The sequence below is a fragment of the Aquarana catesbeiana genome, linkage group LG03, assembly GCF_042186555.1.
Source record: "Aquarana catesbeiana isolate 2022-GZ linkage group LG03, ASM4218655v1, whole genome shotgun sequence".
In the NCBI taxonomy this organism is placed as follows: Eukaryota; Metazoa; Chordata; class Amphibia; order Anura; family Ranidae; genus Aquarana; species Aquarana catesbeiana.
In genome coordinates this window covers 80,473,212-80,496,815 of record NC_133326.1, presented here as the reverse complement: position 1 = coordinate 80,496,815, position 23,604 = coordinate 80,473,212, and the positions used below count along the sequence as shown (strand labels likewise).

At 43.7% G+C, this 23,604-nt stretch overlaps 1 protein-coding gene across 5 annotated transcripts in view; it reads left to right on the top strand.

Moving 5' to 3' along the window:
* WDR72 (WD repeat domain 72) overlaps positions 1-23,604 on the top strand; it is a 501,920-nt gene that overhangs the window by 458,320 nt on the left and 19,996 nt on the right. For all 5 annotated transcript variants that reach the window (XM_073618748.1, XM_073618747.1, XM_073618749.1 and 2 more), the window contains one exon: positions 9,303-9,398. In XM_073618748.1, the coding sequence (XP_073474849.1) occupies positions 9,303-9,398 (96 nt within the window). The remainder of the gene's footprint in view (positions 1-9,302; positions 9,399-23,604) is intronic.

Here is a 23,604-nt window from a genome sequence, read left to right as displayed (position 1 = left end):
AATTATATGCCTCTTTCAGGGCGCTAGGCGCATGAATTCTTATGGCGAGGGTGGGCGGGGTGTGTTTTTTGAAGCACCTGATTAGAGCCAGAGGCTCTAATAGGTCTCAAAATAGGGTGGGCTCGGAGCGCAAGCATTGCTTCCGAAACCCCCCAGGTGTGTTGCAACAGCAAATGAATATTCGCTGTTGCAACATTGTTCCTCCTCCCGGCCAATCGGGATGTGGGTCTGATACCTGTCACCCGATTGGCTGAAAGGATAGGCGATCCTATTGGGTGCCTATGAGGAGGAGGGGAGGAGCTGGAATCCGCCATGGAGGAGAGGACTCTGAGCCACTGCACGCTGGACCGGCCGCAAACAGCAGGGGTCATCACCCTGTGCGGTGTGCAGTGTCCCTGTGCTGGTGTCATAGATCGGCTGGAATTGTCTCCCTCATTCCTCCAGCAGCAGTTCCCAGTGTGTGCTGTCCGTCCGGGTGTGCAGATTGGAGGGAATCAGGGGAAACACACAACCTATTAGTACTGGGAGCCCGGACTGACCGGCAAACGGGGGGGGGGGGGGCGGCAAACAATCACCCATCACCCCCCCCCCAAAAAAAAAACACCAGCCACTGGAGATACCTTTATGCTGCATATGGTGTTACAGAAGAGTACAATTCTCATGGAGAGTGCCACCATGTTCTGGCATCAAATATTTTAAATAAATAATTAATTTGTTAGCTTTTACATTATTTCTTGGCCTAAATGTAGCAGCAGCACCCCATTACAACTTGAAAAAAATGTTGTTTTTTTTTTAGATAGATTTGGCTGTCTAATAGCTCTAAATTAAATAGCATAAGTAGCAGTCACAACAGTTCTAAAAGCTATAGAAAAGTGTAAAAATTAAAGCTAGAGCCCTTAACTTTCTACCAATTGACCAATGGCAAAACAGTTTCATAATATAGTTATTAAGTTTCTTCTTTTGCAGAACCACTTCAAAACCATAACCCTGCATTTCCCAAACACCCTTCCTTCCCTGTATCCCTGACTAATGCCAAATTTGTATTCCAAATATAGACTTCAGATATGTGTTTGGTAAAAATTGCCCAGCATCAGTATAATACAACATGATAATAAGCAGCTAAATAGATGAGACATGTTTTGTCTTGCACCAAATCTAGTGTATTATCTAAGACTATAGCCACGCATATTGTACAGTGGCTGGACGGTATATACAGTAAGCAGCTTGATTAGGCCACAATGTAAAATAGAGAGACAAGACAGGTTTTAACTAGGGATGGGCGAACTTTGGTTGTTTGGACGTTCGGCGAACAACGAACATTGTGCAGTATGTGCGGCAAATTCGAAAGCAGCGGAACCCCATTAAAGTCTATGGGACACTAACATGAAAAACCAAAAGTGCTCATTTTAAAGGCTTGTATGCAAGTTATTGTCATAAAAAGGGTTTGGGGACCCGGGTCCTGCCCCAGGGAACATGTATGAATGCAAAAAAAAGTTTTTAAAATGGCCGTTTTTTTGGGATCAGTGATTTTAATAATGCTTACAGTGAAACAATAAAAATGAAATATTCCTTTAAATATCCTGCTTGGGGGGGTGTCTATAGTATGCCTGTAAAGTGGCGCTGTTTTCCCGTGTTTTGAACAGTACCACAGCAAAATGACATTTCTAAAGGAAAAAAAGTCATTCAAAACTGATGGTGGCTGTAATGAATTGTCGGGTCTCGGCAATATAGATAAAACTCATTAAAAAAAACCGGCATGGGTTCCCCCCTAGTCCATTACCAGGCCCTTTGGGTCTGGTATGAATATTAAGGGGAACCCCGTGCCAACATTTTTTCTAAAAATTACCTGGGGGTCCCCCCAAAAACCATACCAGCCCCCCCAGGTCTGGTATGGATATTAAGAGTAACCCTGCCCAAATTTAAAAAAAATGGCATAGGGGTCCCCCCAAAATCCATACCAGACCCAGTGGCGTATTTAGGTTTTGTGCTGCCCTAGGCCTGACTAAACTCATGCACCCCTTATTTAAATAGGACCCACCCCTTCCCGCTGAGGTCACACCCCTTCCTGTTTAAGACCCATCCTATCATCTGTAAACAACACCCCTTCCTCTTTAGGCTCATTTGGCACCTTTTAGGGGGAGGGGGGAACGGGTACCTGTTTTTGACAGATGCCCTTCCCCACTTCCGGGAGACTGCGCTGCCCCCTCTGAAGTTTGGCCCCCCTCCTCCTTCCTCCAATGGGCCATTCAGAAAGTGCAATGTGCTTCATACATGTGCAGTAGGGAACCGGCTGGTTTCCCTTACCATGAATGATAGTGGCAAAACCTGAGAGCCACAAACTAAAAAATTCAGAAAAAAAGACATCAATTGCAGCCTAACTGTGCCCCATCAAACGCAGCCACTATTCCCATCAAACGCAGCCACTGTGCCCATCAATTGCAGCCACTGTGCCCATCAATTACAGCCACTGTGCCCATCAATTGTAGCCACTGTGCCCATCAATTGTAGCCACTGTGCCCCATCAAATGCAGCCACTGTGCCCCATCAAACGCAGCCACTGTGCCCCATCAAACGCAGCCACTGTGCCCCATCAAACGCAGCCATTGTGCCCTCAAATGCAGCCACTGTGCCCATCAAACGCTGCCACTGTGCCCATCAAACGCTACCACTGTGCCCTTCAAATACCGCCACTGTACCCATCAAATGCCACCACTGTACCCATCAAATGCTGCTACTGTGGCAATCAAATACCGCACTGTGCCATCAAATACCTCCACTGTGCCCATCAAATGCTGCCACTGTGCCCATAACACGGATATAATTTATTCAATAATTTTACCTGCTGTCCTGGGGGTTTCCCTCATGCACCTCTCTCTGTCTCTCTCCTCCTCCTGACGTCACAGCCAGACCCTGCCCCGGTGCCAAGGAGAAGATTCACTGAAGCAAAGCAGTGCGGAGGAAGGTAGGCAGAGCATAAGGCTCCACCTCTGCTAGTCACCAGCCGCTTATGGGGGCGTGAGTCCCACTCCCCACATCCTCTGCCAAGCACACCCATACACAGCGGTACCACTACAGCAAGCCAGCCACCATGGGCTGCATGTGTGCGGGAGGTGGCCATGGGAGCCGGGAATCAGGAAGGTGGGTGAGGGGCTTTTTCTCATGCGGGGGCGTTTTTTTTTGCTGCCCCCGCAAAGTGCCACCCTAGGCCTAGGCATTGTCGACCTAGGCCAAAACACAGCCCTGACCAGACCCTGTCACGTGGCGTCAGAAGGGGGGCAGGGTCACCTGTTTACATCACCGGGTGGCCCCGCCCTCAGCTATATAACAGCTGTCACCGAGAAGAAGCCTCACTTGGCTGGAGCCTCCCATGGAGGTGTAGCTGTTGTAGCTTTTTTTTTTCCTTTTTTCGGTCAGTCAGGGGGCGTGATATGGATCTACATCGCGGGACATTTTTATTTTTTAATAAAGGACTTGTCCCAAAGTGTCTCCTGTCTTTTTTACTATTTTTTACACTTTTTTTTGTGAAATGGTAGGGGTACAATGTACCCGTTACTAATTCACATTGGGGAAGAGGCTGGGATCTAGGGGTCCCCTTGTAAAAGGGGGCTTCCAGATTCCGATAAGCCTCCTGCCCGCAGACCCCCCACAACCATCGGGCGAGGGTTGTGGGGATGAGGCCCTTGTCCCCATCAACATAGGGACAGGATGCTTTGGGGAGCTACTCCAAAGCACCCTCCCCATGTTATGGGCATGTGGCCTGGTACTGTTCAGGAGGGGGGCACTCTCTCATCCCTCCCTCTTTTCCTGTGGCCTGTCAGGTTGCGTGCTCGGATAAGGGTCTGCTATGGATTTTGGGGGCACCCCTAGGCCATTTTTTTTTCATTTTGTCACAGGGTTCCTCTTAAAATCCATTCCAGACCTGAAAGGTCTGGAATGGATTTTGGGTGGACCTCTACGCCATTTTTTAAAAAAATTTGGCGCAGGGTTCCCCTTAATATCCATACCAGACCTGAAGGGGCTGGTAATGGACTGGGGGGGAACCCATGACGTTTTTTTCAATTAGTTTTATCTATATTGCCGAGACCCGACAATCCAATACAGCCACGATCAGTTTTAAATTACTTTTTTTCCTTTAGAAATGTAATTTTACTGTCTTACTGTTCTAAACACGAGAAAACTGTGCCACTTTACAGGCATACTATAGACATCCCCCCTCAGGCATGATATTTAAAGGAATATTTCATTTTTATTGTTTCACTTTAAGCATTATTATAATCACTACTCTCGAAAAAATGGCTGTTTTTAAAACTTTTTTTTGCATTAATACATGTCCCCTGGGGCAGGACCCGGGTCCCCATATACTTTTTATGACAATAACTTGCATATAAGCCTTTAAAATGAGCACTTTTGATTTTTCATGTTTGTGTCCCATAGACTTTAACAGTGTTCGTTCAAATTTTTTGCCTGTTTGCAATTTCTGGTGCGAACCGAACCGGGGGGTGTTCGGCTCATCCTTAGTTTTAACCCCCCAAAAAGATAGAATGTATTATTCCAGAGACAATAGCCGCACATTTTGTATAGTGAATAAACAGTATATAAGCAGCTTGTTTAGGCCACAATATAAGTGGGTCAGGATATGCCTGGCAAGGTATGTGTGTGAACTTAACTTGCCGAAAGATGGACAGTAGGTTGCTCCAACCATCACACTTGACCCTGCCTTCCACAAGATGGCAAGGAGTCAACTTTATTCAGGCCAATGCATAGACTCTGGGGTACTTGAAGTGACTGGTGGTCTGAGAAGCCAGAGGAAGAGACCATTGAGAAGTAGGTGGTAGAGGTGACTGTACTGTCTGAAAAAAGAGGAAGAGGATGAGACCACAGCGGTCCCAGGAATGCAATCAAAAGGGAGAATCAATAATGTAATATGATCAATTATATGATTAACTTTATTGAAAAATGCACAAAAATTTAAAAGAACCACACATATGCGGCACATGGCCACACAGGTGAGACCCGTTCCTCCATGATACCTAACAATAATAAAAAATTACAAACTGTAGAAAAAGAAAAAAACAACGTTGTATCATTAAAAATAGATGCTGACAATGAAAGCTCCCCCACCCCTCCCGAGCTTGAAACTTCCTTGAGGTAATAAGAACCGCGAGCGTGGTATTGGAGAGTAATATTCCGGGTACATGGCAAACAGCTTATGATTGTCCCAGGTCGCTTATAAAGTAATAATAAATAAATAAATAAATAAATATTTCCTGACTAGGGCTTGAAGAAATCTGAATAAAAGAGAGTTTCAATAGGGGCACACAGAAAGCTGTTACCCGATAGACATGTGCACACTGAAATATTTTGTTTCAGAATTTAATTTTCGCCCGAAAAATACATTTATTTAGTTACTCCCGAAATTCATTTTTATTTATTTTGTTTTGTTAAAAAATGCATTAGTCTGAAAATCCGAATTAATTAAGGTCAAATCTGTCATTGAAGGCTTATGGTGTCTGTCGAATGTTCCAAGAAGATTCACGGAGCAGCTAAACTGTACGACGCCGCAATCGTACATTTCCGGTCGATGTTCCACCTACCATCTATAGTAGAATTCTAATGTTGTATGACACTAATAATAATTATATTTATTAATTATTATTACTAGTCAACCAACATTAGAATTCTTCTAAAGCCTATGGGCGGAGCATTTGACCATAAATGTCCACTCGCGGCGACTGCTTCGTCGAATCTTCATGTCGAATCTTTTCTCTCTATGTCGAATAATCTTGGACTAATAGAGTTAGGTTAGGCACATTCAACCTTTTTTGCTATTGTCTCTATAATGTTGAATCGTTTCTCTCTATGTTGAATCTTTTCTCTCTATGTAGAATAATCTTGGACTAATAGAGCTGAGGTTAGGCACATTTGACCACAGGTTCGATGGACACAGATCGTTATTGTCAGCGTCATGTCGAATCTCCTATCTATATCACACTGTTGTCGCAACTAAAACGAAAATAAAGCATCTGTTTATGTCGAATCTTTCGGTTTTCGAATTCTGCACGTTCGTTATCCTTTGTTAAAACGATAACACCAGAAATTCGGACCAAAATGCATTCGGACCAAAAACGAATGCACATGACTATTACCCGATGCAGCTGTTCTTATATTGTGAAGACAATGTAAAAATGGAAATGATGATCCTGACGGCATAGATATAGAAAGAACCAGTTCATCCGTGCATAATCAGACAAAAAGATTTCCAATTTATTCAATCATGAAGCAGAACACACCTGGGCAAACAGAGTTTGATTCAATTGGTGCAGGAACCTGCAGGGATCTAATGCTGATTATGAGAACCCTGGAGCCGTCTCATGTCAGTTAGTACACATGTCAGCCGTAAGTCTATAGCATGTAAATAGACATGGAGGCTTATGTAAAGGGAACATACCAGTCCACTTGGGGTTCTTACCCTTCTCTCTACTGTAGCTGCTTGGCCAGAAAGCGCCTTTCACACGTCAATTGTAGACATGTCCAACAGACAGAGACAGGCTGCGGTAGGGATGAGTTCCGTATATCCGGCAGAGTGATCACTTATCCGCATGGAGAGCAGTGAATCTGATTGCATCCAGTTCAACCAGCAGAGGGCACACTCTAGTAAGTCCATACCAGCGCTTTTGCCTTTGGTGTTTCCATGCAGAAAATCATCTTGCAATCAACAATATGAAGCCGCTCAGAAACACAGGGGGGGCTGCTAGCATATATGGCATCGCTATGTCGACGCGTTTCTTGCTTTAAAAAAAGCACTTCACCTGGACATTGTGCATGTATCATCACTATCCTTAAATAGGGCATCCTGGCCAATTAAAATCTCAATCGCACATTGGATTATATATCGCCATCTTGTGGTTACAACTTAAAACTACAGTTAGTCAAATAAGGAAGACAAGTGAGGCTTCCCAGTTAGCCATAGAGGCAACATAAGTAACAAATAATACTTGAAGTTTTCCCTCCAGATAATACCTGACATATTTCGTTCGATCACCCTATTGACAAATGATAATAATACACTCAGGAATAATAGAGAACATTTAGATTTACTATAGGGCAAATCACGCTTAAAAGACATATGTTCTCAAATAATGGAGAAAACAAGGCTCATCTTGTGGGCAGTGAAACAATCCGGGCATGTGACAATGCAATAGCCCAGGGATGTCCTGTATGATATATATCAGATGGGCAGTTGTGGCTTGACTGTACTGTCACCTCCACCAATGAGCAAGACATGGGGTACCACCACAAGCTCCAGCAGTGTGCCTTCTTCCCAGCAAATTGATGCATTGTGATGTGAAGGAGATGCAAAATTTCTACTCATGCTTTCTGGACCATGTGTCCATGGTCACCTGCACCCTGCCACTGACAGCATAAGGTAAACCTCTGAAACCCCTTGTAACTTGCCTTCCTATTGCTTAAGGCTGCGGATGTTACAGGCAATGCAAATGGATAATCTTTTTAAATGAGGAGGTGAAGTGTGGGCCTTTTTCTGCCAACCAGTATAATTGAGATGCTCTTCCCAAAAGGCTTGTGATGCAGAATTTTGTATCTCCTTATGCATGAGATACCCACATGACTGGTAGTTTTACAACATATAACCTATATGTCGTATAACCACAACCTATACCCTACAGGCAGAGGCTGCAAAATTCAATGGTTCTGTCAGCAGCAAAGGAATGAAAAATGTCCAGACTGCAGAGCTTAAATAGCAGTGGCCTGAACTTGGGGGGGGGGAGGGGGGCATTCCAGCCAGATGGATCAGGTTGGCTGCTCCTCCAGTCCTCTGTAAGCCACCCCTGCACTTATACAAATTCCCCCCTCACTGCTATTCTGCTTCTCCCTCACTTTCCTATCCAATCTTTAGCACCCACGTACAGTCTGCCACCTCTTCGTCTCCACCCTCATCACTGAGTCCACTTGACAGTAAGCTGCAGATGCAGGAACATCACTGCCTTTTGATGCTCCCTACCTGAAATCCCCTCCTTTGTTCCTATTGCACTCCAAAGGCCCATACACACGATAGGACTTTGTACACACTTTCCCGTGGATTTTTGTACAAAGGGCGTTGGCTGTAAACTAATTAAGCATACACACGGCAGGACTTTTTCATCCAACTTTCACCAAATCACATGGTTTTTCAGCTCTTTACCGCTGAAACTGAAAAAGTTTGTCTGATGGAGCGTACACACGGTCGGATTTTGCCTAAAACAGCTAATTTGCATGTTTGTTGTCAAAAAGTCTGATCGTGTGTACGGGCCTTAACTCATCCTCGACATCTGATGGGGGAATTCATGTGCATCTCCATGCATTGTGACTGATGGTGTGTTGAAATAATTCCACCTACTACACCAAGCCAATTTGCGGGGCTGTGGTGGGATTTACAGAGGAAAAGGAGGAAGAAAAGGGTGCATTTGCAGTCATTGCAGACAACTGGCTGCTCTATGTCAGGGTGGAAGAAGACGAGGAAAGCTATGTCAATCACTCAACTACCTTCTTCACGTGCTCTGCCTGTATAGCTTGGCTACTATTTGAAAGAAAAGGCAAACATGTCACCCACTACTACCTCCCCTGACATTTTTAATAGAGGGGTTTGCCTAAGTCCCAATTCATACTTGCATATAGAGCTGAAATTACCCGCAGGAGACTCAGCAGGGTTTCCTGCAAACAGCTAAAGACGGGAAGCCCCATTCAAAGCAATGGAAGGCTGACACCCCTTTAAAACTGTTCACATGTAATCGAACATGCAGCGATTACCTACGATGCTCAGTCGCGAATGCAGACTGTCTGCATCCAGTGCCATCATTATCAGAAATTCAATCCAAAGCACTGATTGCACTTGAAGCTGCACACAGCAGCATTGAGATGCACAAAAGGATGAATAAAAAAAATTAAAACTGAATTTAATGAAAAAGGGCAATCCTTTAGCAAACTAAATGCCAGTTATGTTTTAAATCTCTTTTAACTCTTATATAATATCTATTTAAATGTAAAGGAACATTCATGAATTGTTTAGTATATACAGTATGTGACAAAGCCAAAAACATCTACCTAAGTAATATATATGCATATTTTCATGCATTGTAACATATTAAAAATTTACAAAATGTTCAAAATACTCGAAATGTTCTATAACAGTCCAAATTTCATAATGCTGAACATTTTTCTATCATGGAATAATCTCCTAGTGGTAGCAAAAATTATTAAACTAAGGTTACGATACGGTCCTAATAAATGTCTCTCTATATTTGCAGCACCTGAGATTTTGCCAAAAAGTGAAAAGACTGTCATCTTCCAAGAGCCAGAGTCAATTCAAGAGAAGAATGGATTGGAGGACTCAGACAGTCCAGGTAAGAAGTGGCATTTGGACTTAAACCACCATCACTCATCTGTGCTCGTAAAATACAACAGACTAATACCATTTTAGCAGCTGCTGCTGCAAATTAATAATCACCTCTAAGGGTCACCCAGTGTGGAGATAGTTCATTTTGCTCTTTCATCAAGAATTCCAGGCTCAGATTGGCCAAAGCCTTTATGGCTAGGAAAATAAAGCTGACACTACCACTTCATTATAATTAGTTTTAGACTGAAACATTTTTTAAATATATGTGCAAGGTGCAACCTCTGAAAGTAGACTTGGTGTCAGTATTAGAATGGCAGTATAAAGAGCTGAGTGTGGAGGCTGACGCAGGCAAACTCATTTTTACATACACTTAATTAATTTGAAGCTATCCCAAAGCATGCAGCTTACCAAGCTTACAGTACTTAGGGCCCTTCTTTTTTTACATTTGTCAAATGTATAGGTTTAACAAATATGAATATGATATATTTTGACATTAGTTTATTTTTTAACAAATTAAATTTTGCTTCAAACGCTTGCTTGTGTGTTATGTGAACGTGTGATTCATCCTCTTTGGCCTGTCAGTTTAGTTAAGAAATCTCAAAAGCTTGTAGCCGACTTGACAGGGGACAGCTGACAGTATCCCCTGACCTGTCCCCAAGGAAAAGGATTGAGATTTCATATCCAGTGAAAGAGTGCAGCATGGTATGTACCCTGGGTCATTTCAAATTGCCATGAGTGACTGATGGTTGTACATTTATATTATAGTGCATCAATGCTGTGATAAAGTATCACTTTGCATCACTATCCTAATCTTTCTCTCTATAGTACATTCATTAAGCATGAGTTCTAGTCACAGTACCCATAAATTGTGCTTCTTCACCACTACAGTAATTTAAATAATTAATCCATTCATTTTTATTACAGGTATTTATATAGCTCTGATATTTTATGTAGTGCTTTGCATATTGAACATTCACATCGGCCCCATCCCTCTGGTCCCTTCCCTCCTTTTCTTGTTTCCTTCCCTCTGGGAGCTTACAGTCTAGGGTCCCTATCTCATATGCATGCATACACATACTGGGGCCAATTTAGAAAGGAGCCAATCAACCTACCAGCATGTCTTGCAGCCCCACATCGGGGCGATTTGACATGCCAAATTGCAGCCTATTGCCGGCAACGGCACTGTCCAAATCGGTGCGACACCGACTTTGTGGCGCCGCACCCATTTCCAAAAGTAGTTCCTGCACTACTTTTGGCAACTTCGGGGGCAATTTTAATAGACATCTATGCATAAACCCACAGGGATACAATAGACATCTGTGTATAAACCTGCACAGATGTCTTTCAAACTGCCCCCCAAACTCGCAATGAAATGCGGGTTTGAAATCGTGCGAGTTCAGCTGAACTCACGCAAGCATAAAGAAGACATGCAATCCTCATGTGTGGAAAAAATTGTCTTGGTTGGGATTCAAATCAAGGACCCCAGTGCTGCAAATCAGGAGTGCTACCCACTAAGCCACTGTGCTGCTCATAGTAGTAATACAAGTTTAATTTTGACTGGGGCATAGAGCAATGTGAAAACTGTACTATGACATAACAGCCAAGAATCATTCATTTTTTAATGCTTTCAGTGCACGCCATTGGTTACCACTCTTATTATATATTGACATTGCTTTTTTACTTAAGATAGTTGCCTTTAATTAAAAAAATTAGAACTTGTAATGAAAATTATATCAGGCAGATTTACAGCAACTACATTGTACAGCCCTAAAATGCCTACATGCCATTGTCCACTCACCGGTGTTGAGCTAGATCATGCCTGGCAGATATTTGTAAATTTATTTTTAGTCAACACTGGAAACTACTGAACCAGCTCAGGTCTCTTGTGTCAGTAGTTGCCACCTGAGGCTTCTCACGTAATTTGCATATTTTTCCTTCATGCTAGATTTTTTTTGTACTTTTTGAACAATTATTTTATAGTTAGCCTTTAAATGATCTCCTACCCCAACAAACCCCCCAACTCCCAAGTCTTATACCTACCTGTTCTTGTCTCAGTAATTATTTCTGATATCCCATTGGAAGCCATGTAACTCCCACTGCAGAATCTTCAAGCCAGGTTATTTTCATTTTCATTTATTCCTGCCGAGAGGCTGTCTATTTTGATGGATTCCATTGAAATTGATGAGCTGGTTAAAATATTTTACATTTGCAGACATCACCAGTTGGGAAGGGATGTCATTTAGTGGCTTTAGCACTACTGCTAGCAATACTGACACAAATTCAGTCCGAATTCAGGGGCGACTTCAAAGACGTGTGTGGGTTCATGCACAGATGTCTATTGAAATCGCCCCCCGAAGTCACCAAAAGTAGGTGTCGCACCAATTTGGACACTCCGATTGGCGGCCATAGGCTCCAACTTTACATGTGATTTGACCTGTCAAATGGCAGGTCAAATCGCGCTGATGTGAACGGTGGGTTAATGATGTTTCCCCAGTGGTTCACCATGGGGGGTTTATCCTGATTAACACTTGATTTACATCACTGGATGGCATGATTGACAATGGATTTACATTGTGGGACTCTTTTCTATTTATTTATTTTTTTTTTAACCACTTGCCGACCAGACGCCATCATTATACGACTTAAAGGAGCCGTACCTGTATGTCGGCTCCTTTAAGAATCATACGTGAGCCCGCTGCACGGGTGGGACCAGATGCGCATGGCCAGCTGCCGCAATGTCCGCCAGCCACCCGTGATCGCGGGAAAAAGAGCCAGAATGAAGATCTGTCAATGTAAATAGATAGATCCCTGTTCTGATAGGGGAGGAGAGACAGATCTGCTCTTCCTAGTGATTAGGAACAGCGATCTCTCTCCTCTTCCAGTCAGTCCCATCCCCCCACAGTTAGAAACACACATGAGGGAACACATTTAACCCCTTGATTGCCCCCTAGTGTTAACCCCTTCCCTGCCAGCAACATTTACACAGTAATCAGTGCATTTTTGAAGCAGCGAAGTATAAATGTCAATAGTCCCAAAAATGGGTCAAAAGTGCCTGATCTGTACACCGCAATGTTACAGTCCCCTAAAAATCGCAGATCTCCGCCATTACTAGAAGAAAAAATGCCATAAATCTATTCCCTATTTTGTAGACACTATAACTTTTGCGCAAACCAATCAATATACGCTTATTGCAATTTTTTTACCAAAAATATGTAGAAGAATACATATTGGCCTAAACTGATGAAGAAATTCCTTTTTTTTTTTTTAAATGGGGGGATATTAATTATAGCAAAAAGTAAAAAAGATTGTTTTTTTTTTTCAAAATTGTTGCTTTTTTTGGTTTATAGTGCAAAAAATAAAAATCTCAGAGGTGATCAAATACCATCAAAAGAAAGCTCTATCTGTGGGGAAAAAAGGACATCAATTTTGTTTGGGTACATCGTCGCACGACCGCGCAATTGTCATTTAAAGTGATGCATTGCTGTATCGCAAAAAATGACCTGGTCATTAAGGGGGCAAATCCTTCCGGGGCTGAAATGGGCTTTTCCACAGTGTGTGTTTAACTAAATTTTAATTTTCTCAAGGGAGAGAGTAATTCCATTCCACCTATGCTACCCACTCCTTCATTATGGGCTTCTTGGGTTCTCCATAAACTTGGAATCAAGCTTTTAGCTGCATTTAGGAGATATGGGATTAAGGTGTTCTTGTATTGGGAGACGTTTTTCCTTGTATGGAATAAATATTTCCAGGGGTCCTTCTGAATCCGTTCTCCCGTTATTTAATAAATAGCTTCTATAATTCCCTCCCAATAAGGTTGTATCTTTATGCATTCCCACCACAGATGCGCAAAGGTCCCCGGGGTGCCACAGCCTCTCCAGCAAGTTGGAGGGCCATCTGCCCTGAGCCTATGTGCTCTCTGAGGGGTCATGTACCATCTTGCCAATAGTTTATAGCATATTTCCACTGTCCTAACATCACTTGAGTGAAAACAAGCTATTTTTAAGATTTTTTTACTGTGTTCCTCATCTTAAGGGGGGCCTATTTCCTCTTCCGATTTCCACAAATAGGGTGGGTGTTCTGGTTCTGCTTCTGCTTCCTTAATCAGAATTTTATATATTTTAGATATACTTTGATTTAAACTTAAAGGGGGGCAGAGTAATTTTGACCTCATGTGTCCTTTTCCCCGCAATGGTTGTGATAGTGATTGTGTAAAGTGCTGTAATTGTGTGTACCTCCATTTATCTAGTGGCTTATTTCCCCATTTATGTGTAATTTCCTAATACATGTATAGTCTATTCCCTTTCATCACATCAGAGATTTGTGTATTTTCAATGTTGCCATTTAAGTTGTCTTAAAAGTCTCTCTCCCCTCTGAACAATATATCTTTTTAATTAGTTTTGCATTGGTACATGCCCGTGGCAGTGCTCAGCTACCATGCCCTATAAAAAACTTACAAATTATCCTTGCCAGAAAAAGATTCACCTACCATAGATTGATTAGGATGCAGCACTATACTCGGGTTTGTGGACTTCCTGCTGGGTTTGCCAATCCCTCTTCCAACCAAACTTTGCCTGGTTCCATCATCCTTATATGCCACACTATACTTTCTGTATACACACTGCAAATCAGTAAATGAGTTCAGGACAATTGCTTTATTCATGCTATGGCAATTGCTCTGCTAAGTGCCTGTTCAAACTTGTGCAGACACTTGACTTTTTCTGCATTTGAAAATTGCAGGTCTCTGCAAGGGCACATTGAAAACACGTTTTTTCTATGTGGCCTGTTTGCATTACAATGCAGGCAGGCGGTGCAGTGCAGAGCTGTACAGAGATCAGCACTGCATCAGAACTTTCTGTCTGTCTGTGCGTTTCTATGCACAGCAGCTAAGTTGCGGTGCATAGCAATGAATGAAATTACACTTTGTTACATTTCAATAAAAGTGGACAAACTCACTCATCCATCCAAGTCTTCAGGCTTTATTTTGTTATTAAGCCGCCGCCATCTTGAGTAAGGGCAGATGATGATTGTAGCATTTACTATCTGGAATCCATCTGCCCTTAGTTTAGGCATGTAGGCAGGAGGGTGTGCTTAGATAAGAAAGCCCCTCCTCCCAATTTAAGATGTATAGCAACATTTTGGCCTAGCTTAGAAACCAGAAAGCAAAAGAAATGTAAAAAAAAAAAAAAAAAGTTAAAACAAGAAAACAATACTAATGCTACAGTAGCAGCATATGATTAAAAAAAATAGTCAATGTTGATTGAGGGAGTTCAGCTTTAAAGTGGTTCTAAAGGGAGAAGGTTTTTATTTGAATGCATTCTATGCATCATTGGCTGAGACATCAGCGAACTGCCATAGGTTCCCGCTGCTGTCAATCAAAGTCAGTGAACCAACAAGGAGAGAGGGGAGATGGGGGTGGTCTGGGCTGCAGCTCCGTGTCTGAATGAACACAGGGAGCAGCAGCTCGGCTCGGGTGCCCCCATAGCAAGCCCTGTGCTGTTGGGGCACTCAACAGGAGGGAGGGGCCAGGAGGGCCAGATAGGGACCCGAGAAGAGGAGGATCTGTGCTGATCTGTGAAAAACCACTGCACATTGGAGGTAATTATAAAATGTTTGTTATTTTTAACAACAAAAAAAAAAAAGACTTTAGTATCACTTTAAAGAAAAATACGTAAACCGTGCCTTGCTTTTCTAAAAAAACGCAAGACACTGCACCCAAAGTTTTTACAGCATAGACACCTGCACAGGAAAATGGATCAGTGAATGATCCCTAAATGTCTAGTCCCTATTATGAGTTTTATAAATGGCAGGCCTTACCAACACACTTGAATTTAAAGCTGAAATAATCTTTAACCGCTTTCGGACCAGCCGCCGCAGTTTTACTGCGGCAGGTTGGCTCCCCTACGTTAAACCAAGTTACTGTACATGATCTTGCGGGGTCCGGATAGCAGGCGCGTAGGGTGGCCACGTGTCCCGGATTGCCCGGGATTGTCCCTTATTTCAGATTTTTGTCCCATGTCCTGGGTACCTTCATTCCGGGACAATACAGTGTCCCGGAATGAAAAAAAAAACCACACCGCTGGCTGGCACCAGTCCGACTCTGTCTCCGAGACGAGTCCGCCACCTTTATAATCATTATATACATTAGTACACTGTTTAACACAGTAACACACACCATGCAGCTTAACTGGTTGCTAGGCTAGGGCCGCCCGCCCCACGTCTAGCAACCAGTGACGTCAGCTGGCACCGTCTCTCATGTGATAGTCAGTGCAGTGGGCACCCGCACTCTAGTCTACACGCTACGGCTGAGCAGCGCGCCTCAGTCCGAGAGAGAGAGCAGCTGCTGAGCCGCCAGCCTGCCACACTTACTAGCCTGCCCTGCCCTGTGCCCAGCCCCAGTCAGTGGTGCCTGCCAGTCCCGGACCCGGAGCCGCTGAGCCGACTACTCCAGCACTGCAGCCGGTGAAGCAGAAGCACATTTCCAGCCAGCAGTGCAACCCTGGCCGACTCCGAGCTGCCAACTGTCTCCACTCCACAGTTCAACTTCTCTCCGTCCTGACTGAGCCGCCTCGTCCGAGTTCTCCCTCCGGCTCCCTCCCGCCCACGAGGTCCGCCCACCAGACAAACTTCAGGTTAGTGTAACTTCCACTACCTAGTTACAGTGAGCAATGCACAATCCCTCTCAGTTCTGCTGCTGCCCCCCCCCCACACAGCACTCCCTCTCAGTTCTGCTGCTGTCCCCCACCCCCCTCAGTTCTGCTGCTGTCCCCCACCCCCCTCAGTTCTGCTGCTGTCCCCCACCCCCCTCAGTTCTGCTGCTGTTCCCCACCCCCCTCAGTTCTGCTGCTGTCCCCCACCCCCCTCAGTTCTGCTGCTGTCTCCCCCAATCCCCCTCAGATCTGCTGCTGTCCCCCACTCCCCCTCAGTTCTGCTGCTGTCCCCCCAATCCCCCTCAGTTCTGCTGCTGTCTCCCCCAATCCCCCTCAGATCTGCTGCTGTCCCCCACTCCCCCTCAGTTCTGCTGCTGTCCCCCAATCCCCCTCAGTTCTGCTGCTGTCCCCCACTCCCCCTCAGTTCTGCTGCTGTCCCCCCCAATCCCCCTCAGTTCTGCTGCTGTCCCCCACTCCCCCTCAGTTCTGCTGCTGTCCCCCCCAATCCCCCTCAGTTCTGCTGCTCTCCCCCTCCATCTTTCCTCCATGTCGCCCTCCGTTCTGCTCCTGTTCCCCTCCGTTCTTACTCCGTGTCCTCCTCCATTCTGCTGCTGTCCCCCTCCGTCCTGCTGTCCCCCTCCGTTCTTCCTCTGTGTCCCCCTCCGTTCTGCTGCTGTCCCCCTCCGTCCTGCTGTCCCCCTCCATTCTTCCTCTGTGTTCCCCTCCGTTCTTCCTCTGTGTCCCCCTCCATTCTTCTTCTGTGTCCCCCTCCGTTCTTCCTCCATGTCCCCCTCCATTCTTCCTCCGTGTCCCCCTCCATTCTTCCTCCGTGTCCCCCTCCGTTCTGCTGCTGTCCCCCTCCGTTCTTCCTCCATGTCCCCCTCCGTCCTGCTGTCCCCCTCCGTTCTTCCTCCGTGTCCCCCACCGTCCTGCTGTCCCCCTCTGTTCTTCCTCCGTGTCCCCCTCCATTCTGCTGCTGTCCCCCTCCGTTCTTCCTCCGTTTGCCCCTTCGTTCTGCTGCTGTCCCCCTGCGTTCTGCTGCTGTCCCCTGCGTCCTGCTGTCCCCCTCCGTTCTTCCTCCGTGTCCCCCTCCGTTCTCCGCGGGGGGGTGTCCCTGAATGGCAGTTTGGAAATGTGGTCACCCTACAGGCGCGCGCCTGCTGCACAGCGGGGGTGCCGATGCTCGTGGCCGACGGTCGCAATGACTGCTGGACACGAGCGATCGTGACCAGAAGACACAGAACAGGGACGAGTGTGTGTGTAAACACACACTTCCCTGTTCTGACAGGAGTGACAGATCGTGTGTTCCCATTAGCTAGGAACCACGATCTGTCACTTCCTGAAGTTAGTCCCTCCCCCTATAGTTAGAATCACCTCCCAGGGAACACAGTTAACCCCTTCACCGCCCACTAGTGTTAAACCCTTCACTGCCAGTGACATTTTTACAGTAATCAATGCATTTTTAATGGCACTGATCACTGTATTAATGCCAATGGTTCCAAAAATGTGTCAAAATTATCTGGTGTTCCCGCCATAATGTCTCAGTCACGATAAAAATCGCAGATCGCCGCCATTACTAGTAAAAAAAAAAATAATAATAAAAATGCTATAAATCTATCCCCTATTTTGTAGACGCTATAACTTTTGCACAAACCAATCAATATACGCTTATTGCGATTTTTTTTAACCAAAAATATGTAGAATACATATCAGCCTAAACTGAGGAAAAAAATAGTTTTTTTTTATATATTTTTGGGGGATATTTATTATAGCAAAAAGGAAAAAATAATGCGTTTTTTTTTCAATTTCGCTCTTTTTTTGTTTATAGCACAAAAAATATAAACCACAGAGGCGATCAAATACCACCAAAAGAAAGCTCTATTTGTAGGAAAAGAAAGACGTCAATTTTGTTTGGGTACAACGTCGCACGGCCGCGCAATTGTCAGTTAAAGTAACGCAGTGCCGAATCGCAAAAAGTGCTCTGGTCAGGGAGGGGGTCAATTCTTCCGGGCTGAAGGGGTTAAAAAAAAAGTTGACAGGTAGAATTTTGATGATCGACCATATTGAAATCTTCCATCATAAGTGCTTCTCCCTGCCTGTCTGTGTTAATGGAGCCACGCTTGCACATCTCACGTACATTTATGGCATGGCTCTGTGGCATGATGATGTGCCTCCTGTGCGCAGTTAAGGGGCCAAAGAGCCTTAACCTGGAAGAAGATGGAAGAGCCCATGACAGTTAAAGGGTGCTGACACCACGGTGCTGGAGGAGATTGTTTGGCAGGTAAGTGTGCCATAATGTGCTGTTATAGAAAAATAGAAAAGTGACGGCTGATAAAAGATCAAGAAAAAGACAGAGTTTGTACATGTTTTGTTTTTTTGTTTGTTTTGCTAACTTTTCTAAGTTCCTGTGCTCCTAGGGGCTTTTTTTTTTTTACATTTTTTTAAAACAGGGTTTAATTTTGCTTTAAGAAATCAGATGAAGGCATTCTTATGACAAGCACTATGGCTCATCGTTTTTACACTTCTAATGGTCTTTCAAATATTTTCTGTATATCAAGGTTATCTTGCTATAGGGATCTATGCTCCTAGTAAACTAGATAACAGCTTATCACTATCTGAAATATAGCATTCAAGGAATGCTCAAGCATACACACAAACAGCATTTGCATCTGCAACAGTTTTGCTAGCCAGCATAAAACAGCAATATAAATAATGCACTACATACAAAACCTTAAAGCAGATCTGATCCATTTCTATTTAGCAATATCTCAAACACCTTTAGATTACGATCACATCCTAATAATTGTGGATTGTTGTTATGATTGCTTTTTATTTTATTCTAACGAAGAATGAAACAGCAGAAGCCGATCTACAACATACACTGCATTCCCACTTACAGAAGATATATTAGGCACACTCAAGCTTGAACAAAACTGATGACAGGGATCCAGATTGAGAATAGGATTCTTCAAATATGGTATCATTATATTGGCAGTAAACAATGAATTGCTCTGGCTTCCCTGTGTGTCCATCCCTGAATTTTAAAACACTGTTCCTTATAACTCTGGAAACCTCAGGAGAATTCTGAACTGGTCTCACTGCCTTCCACTGAGAATTTGTGGCTTGGTTGCCATAGTGACATCGTATTTCTTCAAGAATTGTTCATATTGATCCGTGGACAAGCGTAAATGGCCAAGCTAGTGAGGAGAATAAAAGGGGTGGGCAGCACAAAAATGACCAGAGGTTACGGGATGGGAATCGGTTCAGAGAAGACGCACAATACTAGGTGTAGAGAAAGAAACTGTATCATTTTTTGTTGCAGGATTTGGGTTTTTGTACCTTGGGTCATTGTTTTCCCTTACTATAGAGTGAAAGAAACTTGTTAGTGACTTGTCATGTCAGATCTTTGGTGCTTGTCCTGACACAGCTGTCAGCCCCAACGCTCTGTGTGCAGTACAGGGACTCGCAACAAAGAGCCAGGAACATGAATTATTTATTGACTGCCATGTGGATGAAATTCTGTGATAAGAAATGAACACACTTCCAATAGGGCACAGGGCAAATCAGGTTTGATCAGGTAATTGCACACTTAAGTCTGTGATATGAACATGCTTTAAGGCACAAGGAATGCAAACAAACACAATGCGCCATATGAAAATTTTCAGGTCCCATTTCTATTGTGCTGCTGAAGTGTGGCCACAGTTGACCTTCATAAATAAGCAACCAAAAAACTCTACATGTAACCTGTGGTTTAAGTAGGGAGCGACGCAACGCATAGGGTTTACTTAAAGAGTAAATAATTTGCATGTAAAGAAACACTCAGGCAACTATAACTAAACAAAGGGTTTTATAATGTACAGTGATACCTCGGTTTACAAACATAATTCGTGAACAACTCTGGTCGCGTGCCGAATCGGTTGCGAACCGAGGTAAATTTTCCCATAGGGTTCAACGTAAATCAGGTTAATCCGTCCGAACTTTTTTTTGTTTATATATAAAGCTATGAAATGTATGTACAAAAAAAGGATTGTAAACATATATTACATTAAGCTGACCTTTTTCATGTGTACATCTAAAAAGAAAGAAAAAAAAAACTATAGCTCCTCTTTAATCTCTTTAATCCCTGTTTGAAACAATCCCAACCCCCAATTTAAATGACTAATCTAGGGACCAGAAAACAGCACTGTGCATCCAGGGAAAGATCATTTCAGGGCATGATAAAGTTGTAGAATTCATATGGACTGTTTTTCCTTGATTCCCAAACAAGTGAGCCCACCCTAATGGTAGCCAGGGGGCAGAAACCCTGATCTGAGTGGACTGGTTCGCCTAAGACTTTCATCTTGCGCTGTTCTTCTCAATATGAACATGTCAGAGCAGGGAAGATGGCCGCGGCTCGTGTTCGTGAACAGAAGCGAAGTTCGCATACCGAAGCAAATTTTTGTGAACTCTTCTGTTCGCGAAATGAGTTGTTCGTGAACAGAAGCGTTCTTGAACCGAGGTTTCACTGTAATAAATTCTAATTAATTTAGTTAAAGTGAAACTAAAGTGTAAAAAAAATGCGAGCAGGCAGGCTCTTTATTACAGAAGGGACAGGCGATGTCTTTTCTACAATAAAACAAACTCACCTGCCTGTTCGCTGTTTTTTCTTTACAATGTACTTTTTAGAATGTACACATGCATACAGTACTGCCTTGATGCCAGGACGAATGAATTCCTGCGCATGTGCAGGAATTACTTGATTCTGCGCAGGCATATTAAGACAGCCAAAGACCCGACACCCAGAAGAAGCCTTAGCCTTAGACAGTTTTCAAACCAGCAATGCAGTCCAACTTCGGGGGGCGATTTGACAGACATATGTGTAGGTTTATGCCCAGATCTCTATTCAAATCGCCCCTAAGGTCAACAAAAGTAGTACAGGAACTACTTTTGGGAATCAGTGCGGCGCCGCAAAGTCGGCGTCGCACCGATTCGGATGGTGCCATTGCCGACAATAGCCGACAATTTGGCATGCGATTTGACATGTCAAATCATATGCCAAATTGGCCCAATGTGAATTGATCACCGGAGAGAAGGTAAGTATTTGTGAAGTTTTTTTCCAGTTTAAGGCCCCGTTCACAGTAGAAAGTGGTATGGGAAACTTGTGTTCTGTGCACATTTCCACACTGTGTTTCAAACTCACTGCAGTTGCAATCTGCGGCGGGTGTCAAAGTTAACTTAACGACACCCACAAATGCAGGTTGCAAACGCAGTACAGAAGTACCATGCAATCCGGTTGCAGTGAAAAGTAGTGCATGCAGTGTAATTTGAGCCCATTCAAAATGAAAAGGTTCTCTCTGACAAATTCCTGCAATGCTTGACTTGCACCAATGCTCTCTGCTCCCCGGGAGGAACTCTCTCTTCCATCTAGTCTCCCTCACCATCTCCACCCCATCTCTCCCCCCTCCCCATCGCTCCCCCCTCCCCCTTTTTTTTCTTCTTCTTCATCTTTTCCTTTCTCCTCTCCCTCCCTATACATGCTTCTCTTTCTATTGTCTCCTTTCTTCTTTTCACCCTAGTTTTCTTTTCTTGTATACTTCTTTAAATTGGTATGCCCAGACCCTAGTTGGCCTAGTTGGCCATCCCACACCAGTCTTCTCCTCATGTACTGGTACCTCTTCATGTATGTCTGAGGAACCCTTCTCTAAACCTGGGTTGGTGTCTACTCAGGAGGGTCTCTCTTTGTTACATTTTTGAGGTTGCTACCTGTCTACATATAGTTTTACCCTTTTATTGTTGCTTTAAAGTAATGGTAAAGTCTTGGGGTTTTTTTTTTTTTTTTAAGTAAAAACATATTATACTTACCTGCTCTGTGCAGTGGATTTGCACAGAGTAGCCCGGATCCTCCTCTTCTCGGGTTCCTCTTTGCTGCTCCTGGCCCCTCCCTCCTGTCGAGTGCCCCCACAGCAGGCAGCTTGCTATGGAGGCACCCGAGCCGAGCTACAGCTCCGTGTGTCCATTCAGACACGGAGATGCAGTTTGGCCCCGTCCCCTCTCTCTCCTGATTGTTTAACGGACTTTGGTTGACAGCAGCGGGAGCCAATGGAGCTGCTGCTGTGTCTCAGCCAATCAGGAGGGAGAGTCCCGGATGGCCGAGGGACTCATGGACATCACTGGATAGAGAGGGGGCTCAGGTAAGTATTAGGGGGGTTAAGGGTGGCTGCTACACACAGAAGGTTTTTTATCTTAATGCATATAATGCATTAAGATAAAAAACCTTTATGCCTTTACAACCCCTTTAAGAGATTTTGTTTTACCTAGATGTAACTGTGCACAGACTGAACATATACTACTTTATCTGGACTATATTTTCTGTGAAGCTACCTTTTTGCTGTATCTGTCGCATACCATTAAATTAAAAAAATGAATAGGCTCAAATTGCATCACATTGAACTGCATGTGAATCACAAAGAAACGCGTGCGTTCCTGTGTGATTCCTGGTGTGAGCTGGGCCTAACATTTTATTCAGGAAATTAAATATCTGTTGTTTGCATGCCACTGAAAAACAAACCCTGAAAATATATATTGCAAAATGTTAACTGTAAAATAACAGAAAATATTATTCATAGACGATGTCTTTGATCACTGCAATACAATCTAGATGTATGGTTTTATTCAGAAAAAACAGTACAAGAAGAACAGTTAAAAGTTCACAAGAATTTAAAGTGAAGATATTTTTATGTTATATGAACCATCTACAAATGTTAAAGTGGTGTTAAACCCAAAAGCAAACATTTACTATATTGCAGCTTACCAGTTATTAGATGTAATGGCTGCATTCGTTTTCTTCTTTTAGGCTTCATGCACACTAGACATTTGGCCATTTCTCCTAGACGCCTTTTCTCATAGCAACTGTGTTTTGGCAGAAAAATGATTGATGCTTGTAACCAAGTGTAACGCTTTTAGGCACATTAAGTGCTTGGGTTTTAATTAATTTCATTGGCCAGAATGATAATTTATTCTGGCCACTGAAATGAACTAACGCTAATGCAAATGTAGCAGTTAGGGGGTTGAGACAAACCGTTTACCACTGACAGGGGTAAAAAAAAACAGTTGCTGTTGAAGTGTTAGCTGAAGTTTGGCTTCAATTTGTTAGTGCATCTAACACTCCCCTCCCCCTGGATTAACAATGCTTCTTCATCCAGAACAGAAGCACTATATTACAGGAGGTGTGTTAGTGCCCAGGGAAAAAAGCCTGAAAAATAAACTAATGCAGCCACCATATTTAATGATTGGTAAGCTGCAATGTTAAAATTCTGGCTTTGGTTTTAATACCAATTTAATTGTGCCTTAGCACCACCCTGTAAAATCTCTTTTAAAAATGCTCCTGAAAATAGCAGTGAGCTTGCTTTTATGTGTGTGTGGGGGACTAGGCACCCCAATAACTACAACTTCATTAAGGTGATATCTAAGGCACTACTGCATCTGACTGCTATCCTCAGGAGATTTGGTAATGTTGCCATGCAGGGTGCCGGACGCATGGATTTCAACTGGGTTTTTTTTTTTTTGAAGGCCTGAGACTCTAATTGG